General features: G+C 54.3%; 3 protein-coding genes and 1 non-coding gene across 4 annotated transcripts; 2 read left to right on the top strand and 2 right to left on the bottom strand.

Annotated features, from left to right (window-relative positions):
- Window positions 1-728: 728 nt before the first annotated feature.
- BKA78DRAFT_253274 (uncharacterized protein) lies at window positions 729-2,072 on the bottom strand (the record flags this gene model as incomplete). Its single annotated transcript, XM_066884807.1, has 1 exon — window positions 729-2,072. One exon carries the CDS (start codon window positions 2,070-2,072, stop codon window positions 729-731), a length of 1,344 nt encoding a protein of 447 aa, XP_066742895.1.
- A 1,036-nt stretch (window positions 2,073-3,108) lies between these two features.
- On the top strand, window positions 3,109-7,280 carry BKA78DRAFT_297354 (uncharacterized protein; the record flags this gene model as incomplete). Its single annotated transcript, XM_066886759.1, has 3 exons — window positions 3,109-3,143; window positions 3,195-6,652; window positions 6,772-7,280. 3 exons carry the CDS (start codon window positions 3,109-3,111, stop codon window positions 7,278-7,280), a joined length of 4,002 nt encoding a protein of 1,333 aa, XP_066742894.1.
- Window positions 7,281-8,972: 1,692 nt separating this feature from the next.
- Window positions 8,973-9,111, top strand: BKA78DRAFT_t131. Its single transcript has one exon. It is a non-coding gene; the product is annotated as a tRNA-Leu (tRNA).
- Window positions 9,112-9,418: 307 nt separating this feature from the next.
- On the bottom strand, window positions 9,419-15,129 carry BKA78DRAFT_269917 (uncharacterized protein). The gene is made up of 2 exons (XM_066885505.1): window positions 10,229-15,129; window positions 9,419-10,147 (listed from the first exon to the last, which is right to left on the bottom strand). The coding sequence occupies exons 1-2, from the start codon at window positions 15,074-15,076 to the stop codon at window positions 9,569-9,571; spliced, it is 5,427 nt and encodes a 1,808-aa protein (XP_066742893.1). The 5' UTR covers window positions 15,077-15,129; the 3' UTR covers window positions 9,419-9,568.
- Between the last annotated feature and the right edge of the window lie 486 nt (window positions 15,130-15,615).

Genomic DNA, 15,615 nt, shown 5'->3' with positions numbered 1-15,615 from the left:
CGAGTGTTCAAGGCCAATCTTTACCTTTCGATTTGAACTCTTTTCCCCACTCATCTTCTCTCACAGCAAAACAGGACCAAACAGAAAGAAAGAAAGCCTCATCTCGATTCGCGGAAAAGATACGAGCCGACACAGTCGCAGACCAGCTTAACCGATGGAATCAAGCGTCTCCGACAGCAAGCCGTCTGCTGCTCAAACAGCAGGGTCATAGTAAGCATTCAAATCATTCGACGCAAACATGTACGAAGGGGCGTGTCTGCCATGGCTCGCTGCTACGAGGCCTAAGAAGGTCCTTTTGGACTCGTGCGGCTGGGCGCATCTGGACGGTAATTTTGGTTTCTACGTCACAGCTGTCTTTGGTCTGTATCGTAGTGTGCTGCTGATGCTAGTGGTGCTGCTGATTCCACGCACGGAAATTGGAAAGGGTGTGGCGGGTGGTGAGGCGCTCTTCTTGTGTAGTTCACTTGGTCGTAGAAGTTAAACAGGTTGTAGTAGCAGTCGTAGAAAAGAAGCATTTGGATGGTCTCTGGGTGTTGGATTGATTGGAGCATTTCAGTCGCACCATGTAGCATCGCTGCTTTTCGTGTGGACTGTGATCCGAGTTGGCTGGCAAAGATCAGTAGCCCCTTGCTTACTTGCTGCGTAGTAGCTCATGCACTGCTAAAGCTTTTTTGAATTCGGCGTTCGCAGGCGGGCTGTGCGACTTGGTTTGGGCGTCCTACCTAGTCCTACAACCCATCATCTGAGCCATCTTCTGGCGCATCAGACAGGTCATACTGATCACGATCTTCCTCTGATTCCTCTTCGTCCCCGCTGCTACCGTTAGATGCACCAGGACCAGTCATGTCTGCAAGCTGGCTCTTCAATCCCGCGAGGATGGCCTCCGTCCGAGCCTTGAGGCCCGGCACACGGGATTGACACATTTGAGCTTCCAATTCGGCAATCTTTCCCCGCATTTCGTTCACGACAGCGCTTCTTCCTCCGTCATCATCGGTGGCGTTGTCGTCGCTGGCAGTGTTTCTACGAAGCTCCTCAACGACAAGGCGAGGTGAGAAGCACGCGGCAAACTCGTCAGCCGTGCGCCCGTCCTTGACGGCAAAGACGACTTCTTCCAGCGATCCCCAGCTTTCGCTAGCTCCTGTTCTCTTCTTGCCCCCGCCGCCTCGCAGCGCGGTTTGCCAGGCTCTGGCAATCTCACCCACGGGGTTTCCATAGGCACCGCAGCCCCAGGCGCCGAGGACAAGCCTACCGACGCCCTTTGCGCGTGCAATCCGCAAGACGGCGCGCATCTTGCTGATGACGAGCTCACGGTCTCGCGGATACGCGTAGCGCTTTGGGGTGCCCTCTGCACCGTCACCGTCGGCGCCGCCGTCTAGATCTGGAAACCTGAGCATGCCGGCGGAGATGACATCGACAAAGAAGCGGTCCTTCTTGTCGAGGTCGCGGGCTTCGTCGTTCCAGTGACGGAATACGAGGACGTCGGGTGTGTAGATGCCGCCTATCTCGGGCAGGCGGTAGAAGGATTCTTGCAGAGACGGGTAGAGGGTTGTGCGCATGCACAGGCTCTCTTCTTGCGAGGTGGCACCATTGAAGAGACCGCCGCCGGGCCGCAAGGGAGACGCCATGTTGAGGATGGCAATGCGTGACTGCTTTGCAGCGGGAGAGGAGGACGTGGCAGAGGCCTGGGCCAAAAGGGCCGCGGCTTCGAGCGTGTCTGCCGCTTGAAGTCGTATATGCAGTGGAGCGTTGGACGTGTTGTCGCTTCCGTCTGTTTTGGTAACATGGCCACGGGGTTCGTCGTCGGTCTGCTCAGTCCTTCTCTTGCTTCCCTTGGGCTTTGCTTTTGATTTAGAGTTTGTTGTTGACGCACCTGATGGCGCACAGGCTTGAGCCTCGGCTGATCGAGGTGGATCCACTATGAGCTCAGCAGCATCGATGCCACGCCTCGCACGAGGGCAGGACTTGAGGATGTCGGGGACGGACTTGTTGACGGTTGCCCTAGCCTGTTTGGAACGAACATGGCGGCGGAAAAATTGGGGCGGTTTGACAACGGTTGGTTCGGTACGGCCCATAGCGGTGCAGCAGGGCCCAGCAGTCAGAGACGACTCCCTTGCAAGCGTCGAGCACGAATCAGCGTGGCGAACCAAGCGTGGCGGCAATGCGATGGCTGCGAGCGGTGGTGGTTGGGGACGAGGGACGGGAGTCGAAAAGTCGTGGTGCGTCATGCCATCATGGTAACAAAACGCGGCATGTGGCTGCCGCAACTCAACGTCTGCACCGTTTCTCGTGACTTGACTTTGTTGACTCTTCTCTTTGCAAGACGGAACTCGTCTGGCCGCGACACAGATCCGTTTTCTTTTTCTACCTTTGCTACGTAAAAGACCCTTTTTTCCCTCGCTGGAACATGTGCAATGACATCGGTGGGGGACATGCGTCACGCAGGGCTCTGACCACCACGTCGCTGGGTGGTTAGCCAGGGACTGTCTTGACTTCTTTCTCTCCTCCCTTTGATTCCCCTTCCCCGTGTCTTTCCCTGCTGTCTCTCTCTGCCGCAGTCGGTACAGAGCCGCGTCGTTTTGTCTTGTTGCTGTCGTCTTTCTGCTTGTCGTCTTTCTGCTGTTAAGCTTCCCAAGTCTCTGTTTGCCCCTCTCTTTCCTCCGTCGTCGTTGGAATGCCGTCTGATGGACTCGTCCTGCGCAATGACGATCAGCCAGGCATGCTCCCGGGGTACAGGCTGCCGAGATTGTTTTGGAGCAGCAACAGTGGATCGATTTTTGCTGCAGCATCCGCTTAGCCAGGGCGGCCGTCCTGCCGGGCGCGTCCTCCCGCGCCGCTAGGCTGCCGATTGACGTCAACGTGCACCTTGGTATGTCACTACTTCTTTCTTTGTGATGTGGTTGATCCAAGGGTACTGTAAAATATTTTGGCCCAAACCTTGACCACCCTGCTCCCATGTTTTCGGCTTCAACTCTTGCCGAGAGGCTGCTTCTTTTCAGCTTTGCCCCTTTCCCGTCCGTCCTTTTCATGCTGTACGAAATGTGCTCTCAATAACAACTTGGGTTCTCATTCATTCCATCTCGAGGACTTTTCTCGATCTGCGCTTTCTGAATGATTGCCAACATCATCGGCCATGAGCTCCGCAAGTTTGTCGTTCTGACTCTTGGATCCGAGTCGAGTCCTGCTAACCTTTGAAGATATACGGACACTGGCCAATTTCCTTCTGCTCCTGCCGGACTTGAGAGCCACCTTGGGCTCGATTCATGTCCATCGAATTCATCCGATGTTTGCGACGCCTTGACAGCCTTCACACAGGTCATCACCACCCAGCTCAATATCTTCGGGGCCTTTGTGAACCTGAGCGATGGCAAGACCCTCAGACTCGTGGCTGGTAGTTGGGGACAAGGCAGCAACACGGACGCCTTGCGGTTGGCAAGATCGGAAGCAGACCACGAGACATGGCTCTGGCTGGCACGAAGATCAATCCAACAAGCATCTGGCCCTGATTCGGCCAACGGAACCTTGGTTGTTGATCTGGTGCACGATGAACGTACGGCACACTTGCCATGCGTCTCCGAGGCCCCGCACTTGAGGTACTACGCTGCCGCCCCCCTGACGACCAAACTTGGGATCTCAATTGGGACGCTTTTCTTTCTCAGCGGCTCGGATCATCGAGCCAGCGTCTCTACCAATGACCTGGAGTTTTTGGGTTCAGTGGCCAAGAAGTGTATGTCTCAATTGGAAGTTGCTCGGCAAATTTATCTCCGTCAGCGCGTTGAACGCCTCTGCGAAGCACTGGGCTCCTTTGTCCAGTATCGATCGTTGTTTTCACAAGTGCATGAAGAGTTCCCAAACCTGGGTTCTTGGAGCAGGCATCGGAGTCCGCCAGTACGTGATGGGGTGGCCATGACGAATCAGAACATCCAAGCCCACATGCGATCAGCTTCAGGTCCAAGTTCAAGTTTTGCGTACGAGCAAGCAAAGGAGCCGCCAATGTCCAACGGATGTGCCAAGTCGAATGGAGGCCCACCCAAGCAATCCCAGGAAACGACATACCAGCACGTCTTTCGAAGATCTGCAGAATCGCTCGGAGAAGCTTTGGATGTTGATGGTGTCATGTTCGTCAATGGCCTTGTCGGTTCGAAGGGATTGTGCCTCCCGTTCGCGGACCCAGACCAGGAATGCCGGGCAAATATTTCTCAAAAGCCCAGATCACGATCCGCGGATTTGGCATCGTCAAGACGGCCATCCATCAACAGCAATAGCCCGCCTCCGTTCTCAAGATTCAAGAAACGCCGTCAAAGGAGCGAGTCCCCCGGAGAAAGGATTTTTGCCAGCAAAGATTGCGAGCAAAAGGTTCTGACTAGACAGCCTGGCGAAATCCTCGGTTTTTGGTCACGAAATTCCCCAATCTCAGAAAGAGAAATTCACGATGAAACCTTGAGGCTAGATTCTTTGAGCGAAGGATTCCTCCAACTGCTTCTCGAAAGGTATCCGTGCGGCAACATCTGGTGTTTTGAACAGGACCAAGCCTTTGCCTTTTGCGGCGACGAATTGAGGGAAGCTCGTTCATGCGGCGATGCCTCACGCCTATCTCGTGCGTTTCCTGGTGCTCGGCAATTGATTTTTGCCCCCTTGATGGATCCTGTCAGCCTCAAGCTTTTGGCTGGATGCTTTGCTTGGACGACCCAACTTTCTCCCGTGTTGACCCCCGAATCTGACATTCGTCCACTCCGCAGCTTCCTACATTCTGTCGAGGCCGAAATATCTCGCATAGATACCGTTGCGACAATCAAGCAGCAGGAGGCCTTTGTCTCGGCAGTTAGCCATGAGCTCCGGACACCGCTGCACGGGATTCTTGGAGCTGTCGAGCTTTTTGGAGAAACAGAGTTGGATAGTTTCCAGCAAGGTTTGGCTGAGAGCATCCGACTGGCCGGGACGACGCTGCACGACACATTAAACAGCGTCCTTTCATACGCACAAATCAACCAATTCGAGCGCCGTAGGAATAAGCCTGAGATTCATGGCCACAGAAAATCAACATCCGAGAGTCAGATCTGCAAGATACCTGATCGAAGTAGCTATGGTCTCTTGTCTGCCACCGACATTGCAACCTTGTGTGAGGAGACTGTCGAGGTCACGGCAGGGGGGCACGTTTACAACAACCCAAATTCCATGAACGACCTTGTAGTCACTCTGGACATTCAGTGGCAGGAGAATTGGTGTTTCTTGACCGAACCTGGAGCACTGCGTCGGGTCATGTCCAACATTATTGGCAACGCGCTCAAGTATACAGACAAGGGCTTCGTCGACATCTCACTGCATGTCGAAGATGGAGAATTCTACGAACATCGATCGAGTCCTGGCCGTTCGGCACAAAAGTCTCCATCGCCCATGGTCAGCCCCAAGACGGTTTGGGACAGAAACGAGACCATCGAAAGACCTGCAAGCGCCGTCAAAGATGGTGTTAAACACGTCGTCTTTACCGTCACAGACTCGGGCAAAGGAATGTCCCGGGATTTTCTGGAAAAACACCTATTTGTCCCTTTTACACAAGAAGAGACTGGAACGACCCAAGGTGGCCAGGGTGTTGGGTTGGGCATGTCGATCGTCAAGAGTCTTGTCGCTCTTTTGGATGGCAAGATACACGTCCGTAGCCAGCCACGCAAAGGCAGTAGCATCGCCATCTCGATCCCGATGGTCGAGGGGAGTCTCGTCAACGCGGGCGCCGCCATCTCGCCCGCTGTCCATTCCATCTCCCGGCTAAGGAGTAAGCGACCAGCAGTCGCCATTCTTGGTTATCCTCCATCGATCAAGAATTGCTTAAACAGGTATTTGCTGGATTGGTTTCAAGCAACCGTCGTGAATCCAGAAGAGGAGGCGTGTGAACCGGACATCCTCATCATCGATCAGACAGACCAGAGTGCCATCGAAGACGCCCACTTCAAGTTTGATGCGGAGAGAGTGGCTCTGCTCGGCGTGGGGCGAAGCCTTTCTTTACGGCGCACGTCTGGCGCATTCAGCCAGCAAGACTTCCCCGTACACGTTCGAAAGACGACTTGTCGTCCCATTGGCCCAAACAAGCTTGCAAAATCTCTCCTCGCATGTCTCGAGGATCCAGGCAACGGCACTTCGTCGAGCAGGTCTTCACAGTCCCAGACTAGCACCTTGTCAGCAGTCGAGCACATGGAAGTCGACCCACCGTCTCCAGTCCTCTACGACGTCCCCTCGCCAACTAAGAGACCGCGCTACTGCGAGACTTTGGCGCGGGAGAATGGAAGCAAAGCAAATCCGGCGCCCCTACTGACGCAGATACCCCATCTCAAGCAATCGTCGTCTCCGCCCGCGGTGCTCCAGCCAGACGTCCGTAAACGAGACAGCCAGCACGACTCGCCCCTTACCACGCCCACGACTGCAACAGGGCCGAGCAATGCGTTGGCAATGGTGATAGACGAGCAGCGCCGGTGCCGGCCGTCTTCGGCGCGTCCTCGTCTGTTGCTCGTGGACGACAACGACGTCAATCTCATGCTGCTGACCAAGATCATGCAGAAGCACGGCTACACCAACTACGAAGTGGCGCGCAACGGGGAGCAGGCGGTCGAAGCCTTTGAGCGAGCCCAGGCGCAGGGCGTGGCATTTGACATTGTGTTCATGGGTACGTGGATGCCTCTTGATGGCAACATTCCCGGCGACTCGACCTCTTTCTCTCTTTCCCTCTCTTCGTCCCCTTCATCCACTGCAACTCTGCCCCTTTCTCTTTAAACCTGCCGCGAGCGCAGACTCTACTTGCCCCTGATCTTTGTCCCCTCCCTCCCTCATTTTCCTTGCAGAGAATCCAAAGGCTGACGAACGGGAAACCCCCTACTTGCGCAGACATGATGATGCCGGTCCTCGACGGCTTCGCCGCCACGCGCGCCATCCGCGCCATCGAAACACGGCCATACCACCACTCGCACCCAGCACCACCAACAGCAGCGGCCCATCCTCCCTTTTCCCCTCCTACTACCACCGCCGCCGCCACTCTTCAACCAAACTACTCAAACTCGCCTACCCCTCCATCTCCCGCCACCAGCTTCACCGCCCAGCCTAAAACTGAGCCAATGGCAGATGGCACGACACGCGCTCTCATCGTGGCGCTCACGGCGCTGTCGTCACGCGCCGAGGCGGACGACGCGCGCGCGGCGGGCGCCGATGTGGTGCTCTCGAAGCCGTTTCTGCAAGGGCGCGTCGTCGAGGTTGTGGAGGGGTGGGTGCGGAGGTTTGATGGCGGTTCAGGCGGTTGAGAGAAATGGGGAGGGAAGTGAAAATGAAAGTGATGGTTGTGGTGGTGGTGGTGGTGGTAATGGCGAGAGTGACCAAAAAGCAGGGTAAAGCCTTATGTACGATTTGGGATAGACGGACGTCGTCGAAGCTGGTGGAGACTGGGTAATGAGGCGCGGGGGGCGAAGAAAAAAAAAAGAGAAAAGAAAAAGGGGGAGAATGTTGCCGTACTTTGGTAGTTTGGTGCCTTGGATGTATCTTATTTCCTCTTTCTTTTTCTTTCTGCATGCTGTGCTGTATTGTATTGTACGATAGCCGCACCTTAGTCCTCCATGAACTTCTTCTTCCATCTTACTCATGAAAAGTTAAACATCGCGTTAGTGCAGGGCGTCGCCTTTTGTCAGAATGCTCGACTCGTTCTCTGAGCTCTGAGCAATGGGGAAATGCCACAAAGCCCTGTCTCCAACTATCCATCCCAGAGAGATCATCTTCGTACTTGTCACCCCGAACGACTCCTCTCCCCTCCCTGTCGAGTATCTTAGTATGCAGCAGAAGCGCCTAAACATGTCTCTTGCTCTTCTTCCTTACCTTGGCCAGGCAACGGTAACGATGTCCGCCATTCTTCATCTTGACTCTTGAGCTGGAGCCCCAAAGTTAAAAGCTGCTTTCCACGGCGGTCCCTCCCTTTTTTCAAGAATGCACTTTTATCTTTGTCTCTTTCCCGCTCGAATGGTAGCGCAGCTTGACTGACTCGACTCGATTTGCTTTTGTGGACGAAGGACGTGGCTACAAACCTGTCAAGTTGTCCCCCCTTTTCTCGGTTCTCCTCTCTGCGTTACCGCCGTTGCTTTCGTATTCTCACTTACCATTCTCTCGTCACTAAAAATAGGGATAAATACTCAATCCACACAATTTTGAGCCGATAAATCTCAATCCACACTGAATATTAACTACCCACACTAAACCCACAATAAATCCACACTAGTATCTTTACTAATATACATAATCCCATATATATTACCCATACTTGTACCTACACCTGGACCTGCTCCTATACCTACACTAACTTCTTTATAGTCCTAATTAGGTAATCTCATAGTGTTAAGTTTTGCAATCCTATTATATCTAGGAGTATATTAAAGATGCAGTTAGGTCAGGTAAGCTAGTGTAGTTATAAAATACTAAGGTACAATTATAAGGTAGAGGTGGTGGAGGTGGTGGAGGTAGTAATGTAGCTAATATAAGAGTAAAAAAATTTTAATACTTAGGGTATCTATTAATCCGGGTGGCCCAATTGGGCAGTGTGGGTTTAGTGTGGGTTTTATGTGGATTGGTAATATTCAGTGTGGATTGAGATTTATTTGGCCTAAATAGTGTGGATTGAGATTTCGTCCCCTAAAAATACTTAACATGACCAAGTCGCACGACGGAATTTTGCGATAGGTTGGTCGGATCCAGCTTTGACTTGTCTATCGCTTTGCCCATTTGTCGCTTTGCTTTGTCGGTAGGTAACCACGAAAAAAAAAAAAAAAACTCGGAAAAAACCAAAACCGAAAATTTTCGCCATCTCTCACCTCACGCGGCGCCACTCTCACACCTCACCATCACCACCTTCACCACCATGAACCCCAGAATCCCCCATCCCCCTTTCCCGGTACCCCTTCCTTAACCTCAGTGTTAAAGCCCATTTCCGCGAATCACTCTTCAACAACACCGGTGAGGTGGCCGAGTTGGTTATGGCGCCAGGTTAAGGCCTTCAGTCTTAGCACACAAGCAACTGCGCAATTCACTAAAGTGGATTACAACTGTTTCCTGGTGGGGCAACCCGCGCGAGTTCGAGTCTCGTCCTCATCATTATCTTTTTTGTATTTTGTTGGGTGTGGGAAGAGGGCCTGACGGGAGGGGGGAGGATCAGAAGGGGGTGAGGATTTTTTTTGCTCGGAGGGTCTGTGCGGTGGGCGCGGAGGGACTGCGGGCGGATTGAGTCTGTGCGTGGGTAGGGCAGGGTGGGCAGGGTCTGAGGGTTTTGAAGGAAGGAGGGATGGAGGACGTGGATGGGTGCGTGGGATGGGGATGGTGGGAGGTGGGAGGGGGAAGAGGAAGGTAAAGTGATATCAAAGACGATTTAGAACTTGAGACAGCGCCGGGGAAAGTAAACTCCAGAGAGTCAAGCCATATATAAACAAATTGAATGCTTTTGAGTCCGTCCGGCAATTACGCTAACTATGTGCATGCAATGCGAGAGATGCCTCCATAAACGCCCACCAACCCAACGACTTTTCGACAGCAATCACACCTCCAATCCCCCCGTCTACTCGTCGTCACTCTCATCCTCATCCTCCCCACCAGCCGCCTTCTTCGCCGCCTTCTCCGCCTTCTTGCGGAGCTTCTCAGCGCACTCCTCAGCGAGGGCACGCACGCGCTCCTGGCTTTTCTTGCCGCCCTCCTTCTCCTCCCACTCGGCCCACTTGCGGAAGACGAAGCGCGCGCGCTTGGCCTTCGGATTCATGCTGGCCATGCGCTCGTACAGCTTGCTGACGTTCTCCTTGGCGCCGCCCGTCTTGCCTTTCTTGACGAGCGACTTTTCGAGGTCTACAAACATGTCCCACAGGTCGAACTGGTTCGGGTACGTGTCGAGCAGCTTTTCGAAGAGGGTGCGGCCGTGCTCGGCGTCGCCGTGCGGCGAGTGGAATTCCAGGGCCGCGAACTTGGCCGTCAGGTGGCGCAAGTGTTTCTCCGGGATGGATTGGGTGGCCCGCGGGAGCAGGGCGCGCGCGCGCGCGGGCTCGTTGAGCGTGGTCATCAGGAACGTGGCGTAGTTGAGCCAGAAGGACGGGTTGGGCGTGAGCGACTTGATCTTTGTCATTTTCTGAAAGAGATCCTCGGCTTTCTGCGCAGTGGGTTAGCTCTGCCAGGTTGAATGGCCAAGGGGGGTGTGTGATCGTGCCCGGCCTTGGAGTTGACGACTTACCTGATACCGACCCGTCGACGTGTAGATGCTGAGCAGGCGGTTGTGAATCTCCTCCTTGTCGCAGTGCTGGCACGCGCGGCCAAAGACCTCATCGACCCTCTCGTCGTCGCCCTGCTCAATCTCCAGGTTGAGCAGCGCCGTCCACATGTTGAGCTTCTCCTCCTCCTCGCGCATGTGGATCGTCTTGAGCGCTCTCTCGGCAATGTCGCGCGCCTTTTGGACTTCATTGAGCCCCACCTGGAAGGCCATGTACTGCATCCAGAGGGTGCTGTTGTTGGGGTCGCCGAGCAGCAGACGCTCAAAGTCGGCGACCGACTGCGGCCCGTTGGCGTCGAGGTCACCGGTCCGGTCCTCGACGATGGTTGGCTTCTTCTTTTTCTTCTTCTTGGATGCCGATGCGTCCTCCGAGTCGGAATCGTGTTCGGCCGCGCCAATGGCCTGCTCTAGAGAGGCGCCGGTCCAGTCAAAGCCGGATGTGCTGAGTCCGTTGACAGACTTCGAGGGCTTCTCGTCCACGTCCATGGCATCCTCATCGTCCTCGCTTTCCTCATCACTGCTTTCCATGTCCTTGACCTTGGACAGGTCAATCTCGACACCCTCCATGTCGTCGTCCTCAGACTCGCTGTCCTCATCAATCTCCACACCGCCATCTTCGTCGTCGTCGTCGCTCTCTTCCTCATCATCCTTCTTAAAGTAGCTGGCCTTCAGACCAAGGCTGACCTGTTTTTGCGCAGGGTTCACCTTCAAGACGATGGCCTTGACCTTGTCACCCTCGCTGTACAGCTTCTTGCAGTCCTCGACGGGCTGGTCCGCAATTTGGCTCTTGTGGCAGAGACCGCTCACATTGTTAGAGTTGTCAAACAGAACAAACACCCCAAAGTCCATAACCTTGCGAACCTTACCGGTGACAACCATGCGAGGCTTGATATCCTCAAAATTGAGCGCCGGTACGTAGTCTTTGTCGAGCATGCTGGCCTTCAGAGTCAGCTGCAAGTGGTTGAGCGCCGGATCGACCGCAATGACCTTGCCCTTGACAAGCTGGTCAACTTCGAATGCCGACTTCCAGTCCTTGATGTAAGAGTCGGACAAGTCGCTGATGCGGACGTAGGCAGTGACAGTTGGGCTAAGGGAGACGAAAAGACCCTTGTCAGACACGTTCTTGACAAATCCACGCACGACGTCGTTGACCTTGAGTTGACGGATATTGGCGACGTGGGGGTCCTTGACCGGCAGAGAGGAGCTGAGCACCTTGGAGGGACGCAGGGTAGGGAACAATTTCTTGTTTGGCGCATCTACATCCAGAACACAGACGCGGACGATCTGGTTCTTTTTGTAGAGAGTGGGATTGGCCTGGGCAAAATCGTCGCTAAACTCAGTCAAGTCGATAGGTGCAGAGATGCTGTCAGAGAGTTGGACGATGATGTTGCGTTCGGAGACCTTGGTCACGCGACCAGGGAGAATCATGCCTGGCGAGAGATCCTTGAGGCTGCTGGGTTTGACAACCGCGTCCGAGGTGGCAGTAAGGTCGAGGCGGTTCTTTGAGACATCGACCTCCTTGACGCGCACTTTGAGAGCCGATCCAATGGGGAAGTTGGCAGCGACGTCACTGAGCAGCGACACATCGTCGGAGAGATCCATGAGGTCGATGCGGCCACGAACGACGGGCGAAATGTGTGCCCAGACGCAATTTTCGCCAATGTTGTTGATAAAGGCAATGTGAGACGAGCCAACCTTGACCTTGTCCAACGAGAGCAAGTCGTCCTGGCTTGAAAGCTTGCTGTCCGTCTTTGCAGTCATTTCAAACACGGCAGTCTTTCCACTGCGATGCGAAATAGGAAGGAACTTGTGGTTCTTGACGTCGTGGACACCGATAATCTTGACAGGCAGGGTTGGTTTGGTCTTGAATTGTGCCAGGGGGTGCTTTCGGTCCTTGATGTCCTCCCACTTGGAGAAAACTTCGGAAATGTCAATGCGACCAGAAACGTTGTCCGCAAGGCTCACGTTCAACTGAGTCTCCTTGACACTCGTGACGCGTGCCTTGGTAAGTTTGCCCAAGGTGTACTCTGAGACGTCCGTGATCGTGTCATCAGCTGGGTTGACTAGAGTCTTGTCGGTCTTGTCAGCCTTGGGAGCAGACATTGACGAAGCCGCGCTCTTTTCGTCCTTCATGGTCAGCAGGAACCTCTGTTTCGACTGATCAGAGACAAGGACACGCGACGTGATTGACTGGAAACGGCGCAGGCCGTAGTCTGGCTTTGCAGCCATTTCTTCTGGCATCTGCGTCTTCAGCAGTAGTCCCCGCAGCTGGCCAGCGAATTCGACAAAGACACGCTGACCATCAATGTTTTGCACGAAACCACTGACGGTCTGACCTTCGCGAACATCCTCAAACTTGCTCAGCAGGGATCCAGCTTTGGCAGCGGCAAGCATACTGGGCTTGTTTGTAAGCCAGACCAGGGACCTCTTTTCAGACTTGCTCAAAATGACGAGATCTTCGAGGGTCTGGCCGACGCGAATCTTCTTGACCATAGATTGCTCCTTTTTATCAGAGCCATCGGTGAGTTGGCCTACTTTGAGGATACCCTTGATCAAGGATCCCTCAAGCTCGACGTCAATCCGCTCCACAGACTTTTCAGTGACGGTAGCCTTGACGACACTTCCAACCTGAAGTGCTTGGAACGCTTCCTGCTGCTCTGGACTGTACACCGAGGGATCCTTGCATGAGACCGTCATCTTGTCGTTTTCGGCGTCGACGGAAATGGCGCGGACGTTGATGGTCTGGCCGACTCTGAAGTGCTCAGAAGGATCCTTGATGTAAGCCTCGCTCATCTCGCCGACGGGCAAAAAGGCCTTGAGGTTTCCGTAGAACTGGACAAGGGCACCTGCAGGCATCAATTTGATAATGGTACCTGGAGCCGACTCGTCGACTTCTACATCCGAGTAGGATACCCAGACAGGGGCTTCGGAATTGACCAATGTCTTCTTCAAAGTCAAACGAATCTTTTTCCTGTCCGTATCGATCGAGAGAACTCTGGCGGTGACAGCCATGCCCTCCCTAAATTTCTTCTCGGGGTTCTTGAGCTGCACGTCGGCGATCTGCGTCTCAGAAACGACACCGTTGATGCCGTCGGCCAGGGTCACAATCACAGCACCAGATCCCGTTGCAGTAATCATGACCTTCTCGACCTTGCCCTTGACAATCTGGCCAACCTTGACGTCCTCAACACGAAGGAAGGGCTGCTCCAGAATCTTGTTCTCGAGTGAGATGATGAAAAGGCCGTCGAGGGAATTGAATGCTATTACTCGAGCGCGGTGTGTAGAGTTGAGTTTGAATTTGCCACTTTCTCCAGAAATGGTGTCGACCTTGTCATCAGAGAGCCTGGAAATATGAGCAAAGCCGGGCACACCCTTGACACCAACGTCCAAAAAGACTCCGAGAGAAGGCTCCACGTGGGTGACCTTGGCTTCTTCGATGATGGTCGAGATTGGCAAAACCTCGAGGGGTTCCTTTTGCTGGTCCACGGGCTGACGAGGGGAAAGTGACATGATGTGGCCAAGCAGGGAGACACCAAGCTTGCGGCGGTCTTCACTGGGGAATGTGCAAATGATTCTTGCTTTAACCTTGGATCCGACCTTGTATTTTTGTGAAATGTCTTTCTGCGTCTCAGCTGCACCAGCGTGCACAATGTCGGCCGTGGCATCAACCAGGCCCATAATCTGACCAGCGAGACCTGAAGAGGTCGATTCGGTAACGAGGAGATCGACAGCGGTGCCGGGCTGGAAAGCGTCAATCGTGGGAGCCTGGGTCAACACATTCGCCTTTTTGATGTTGCCAATCTTTTGCGTGTCGGCAGACAGCTTGACAATCTTTCCATTGGAGCTGGTTCCCGTGACCATGCACAAGAAGACGGCGCCGGGCTGGACCTTGCTGTAGTCGACGCTGTATCCGACTTCCTTGGACGACATGAAGCCCTTGGTGGAGCCGCTTGCCAAACCCAGGTCCATTACTAGACCGTGGTCCTCAACACTTGCGACCGAGGCCTGCACAAAGGCATTGGCGACCAAGTCCTGCTTGGAAATAGGGCTGTTGACATCCTTGGGATTTATCGACAGCTCAATGCGCTTCTTGTTCTTTTTTGCGGCGTCGTCTCCAGTCGAAGTCACTACCGCCCGAAGATATTGACCCAGCCTGAGCACATCCTTGAGATCGACATCATTATCGTCTGCAGACTCTTCGGCGTCGCTCTTGTCGTCCTCGCCCAACAATGCTTCGATTCTCTGCGTGAATTGGTCGGAAACCGCAGTCAGGGGAACAAAGCCGCTAAGGTTGTTTGGCAGGGCTAGTTGAACGTCCTTGGAGGTAATTTGCGTGACCTGGCCGAGGACCATGGAACCTGGTTGGAGTCTCCTGTAGGTCAGACTTTCAATCTTGATTCCCTCGTCCTTTTCTTTTCCCGCAGCATCACTCTTGCGCTTCTTGCTCTTCTTCTTGGTGGGCTTGGTAGCCCCAGCATCCTCCATTTGCACATCGTCGTCACTGTCGTCTCCCTTGGCGGCCTTTTTGTTGGACTGCTCGAAAAGTACATCGCGAGTGGCTTCGTTTTGGATTTGCTTGTGTTCGAGAGGGGTCAAGACGCTGGCTCCGCCACGAGGAAAGGAGCGCTCTTCTTGGGTGAGGACTGAAGCAACGGGGACGGGCTTTTCGGTCCTGGATTCGGGCTTCGTCTTTGCGTCGGTGGGCGCAGGGTCGGATTTGCGCTGGCGCTTTGCTGCGCGGTCGTCGCCGGCATGCTTTTGCTTCTTGGAGCCAGCGTGGTCGCTCTCAGCTCCACGCTTGATGGGGGCCATTTTGTAGGAAGAGGTTCAGCGCCGCGGACTCAACGGCCTGGTTGCGCATCTACATGGAAGGACTTCGTCTTGAACTTTTCCGACCAAAAATTTGGCGGTGGTTAGATTCGCCGGCGGGCCGTCCTCGGCTGCGGGAGCGCGACCTTAGCGCGACTTTTTCGTGGCGATAAGCTTTCACGATTAAACACGCGCCACACTACCTGCGCCACACTTTGACGCCGTCTACTGCTGTGCTGTTCAATTGCTCTACTCTTTCGTTGCGAGCATCAATTGTCCAAGTCTATTTTCAAAAATCCAGATACCCCTGACCCCTGAAATCGCGACCTCCTCTCGCCACAATATTCCAGTCCAAGGCACGTCGAGCATCCATACGCGGCTGTGCTAGGGCCGCCTCGGCCGCGGCACTGCAAGCAAAACGCGGAGACGCGAGACGCGATCGCGCCCTCGCTCCAGTCTGCAGGTGGACCCGTCCACATATCCCCAGCCGGCTTCCATTTTGACATCGACACCTCGCTCCACCTCCGTCCGACGAGTTGCTC

This window comes from Phyllosticta capitalensis (assembly GCF_038381095.1).
Source record: "Phyllosticta capitalensis strain CBS 128856 chromosome Unknown BKA78scaffold_7, whole genome shotgun sequence".
NCBI lineage: Eukaryota > Fungi > Ascomycota > Dothideomycetes > Botryosphaeriales > Phyllostictaceae > Phyllosticta > Phyllosticta capitalensis.
Note: the sequence above shows the minus strand (reverse complement) of the source record. Positions and strands in the feature narration are given on the sequence as shown.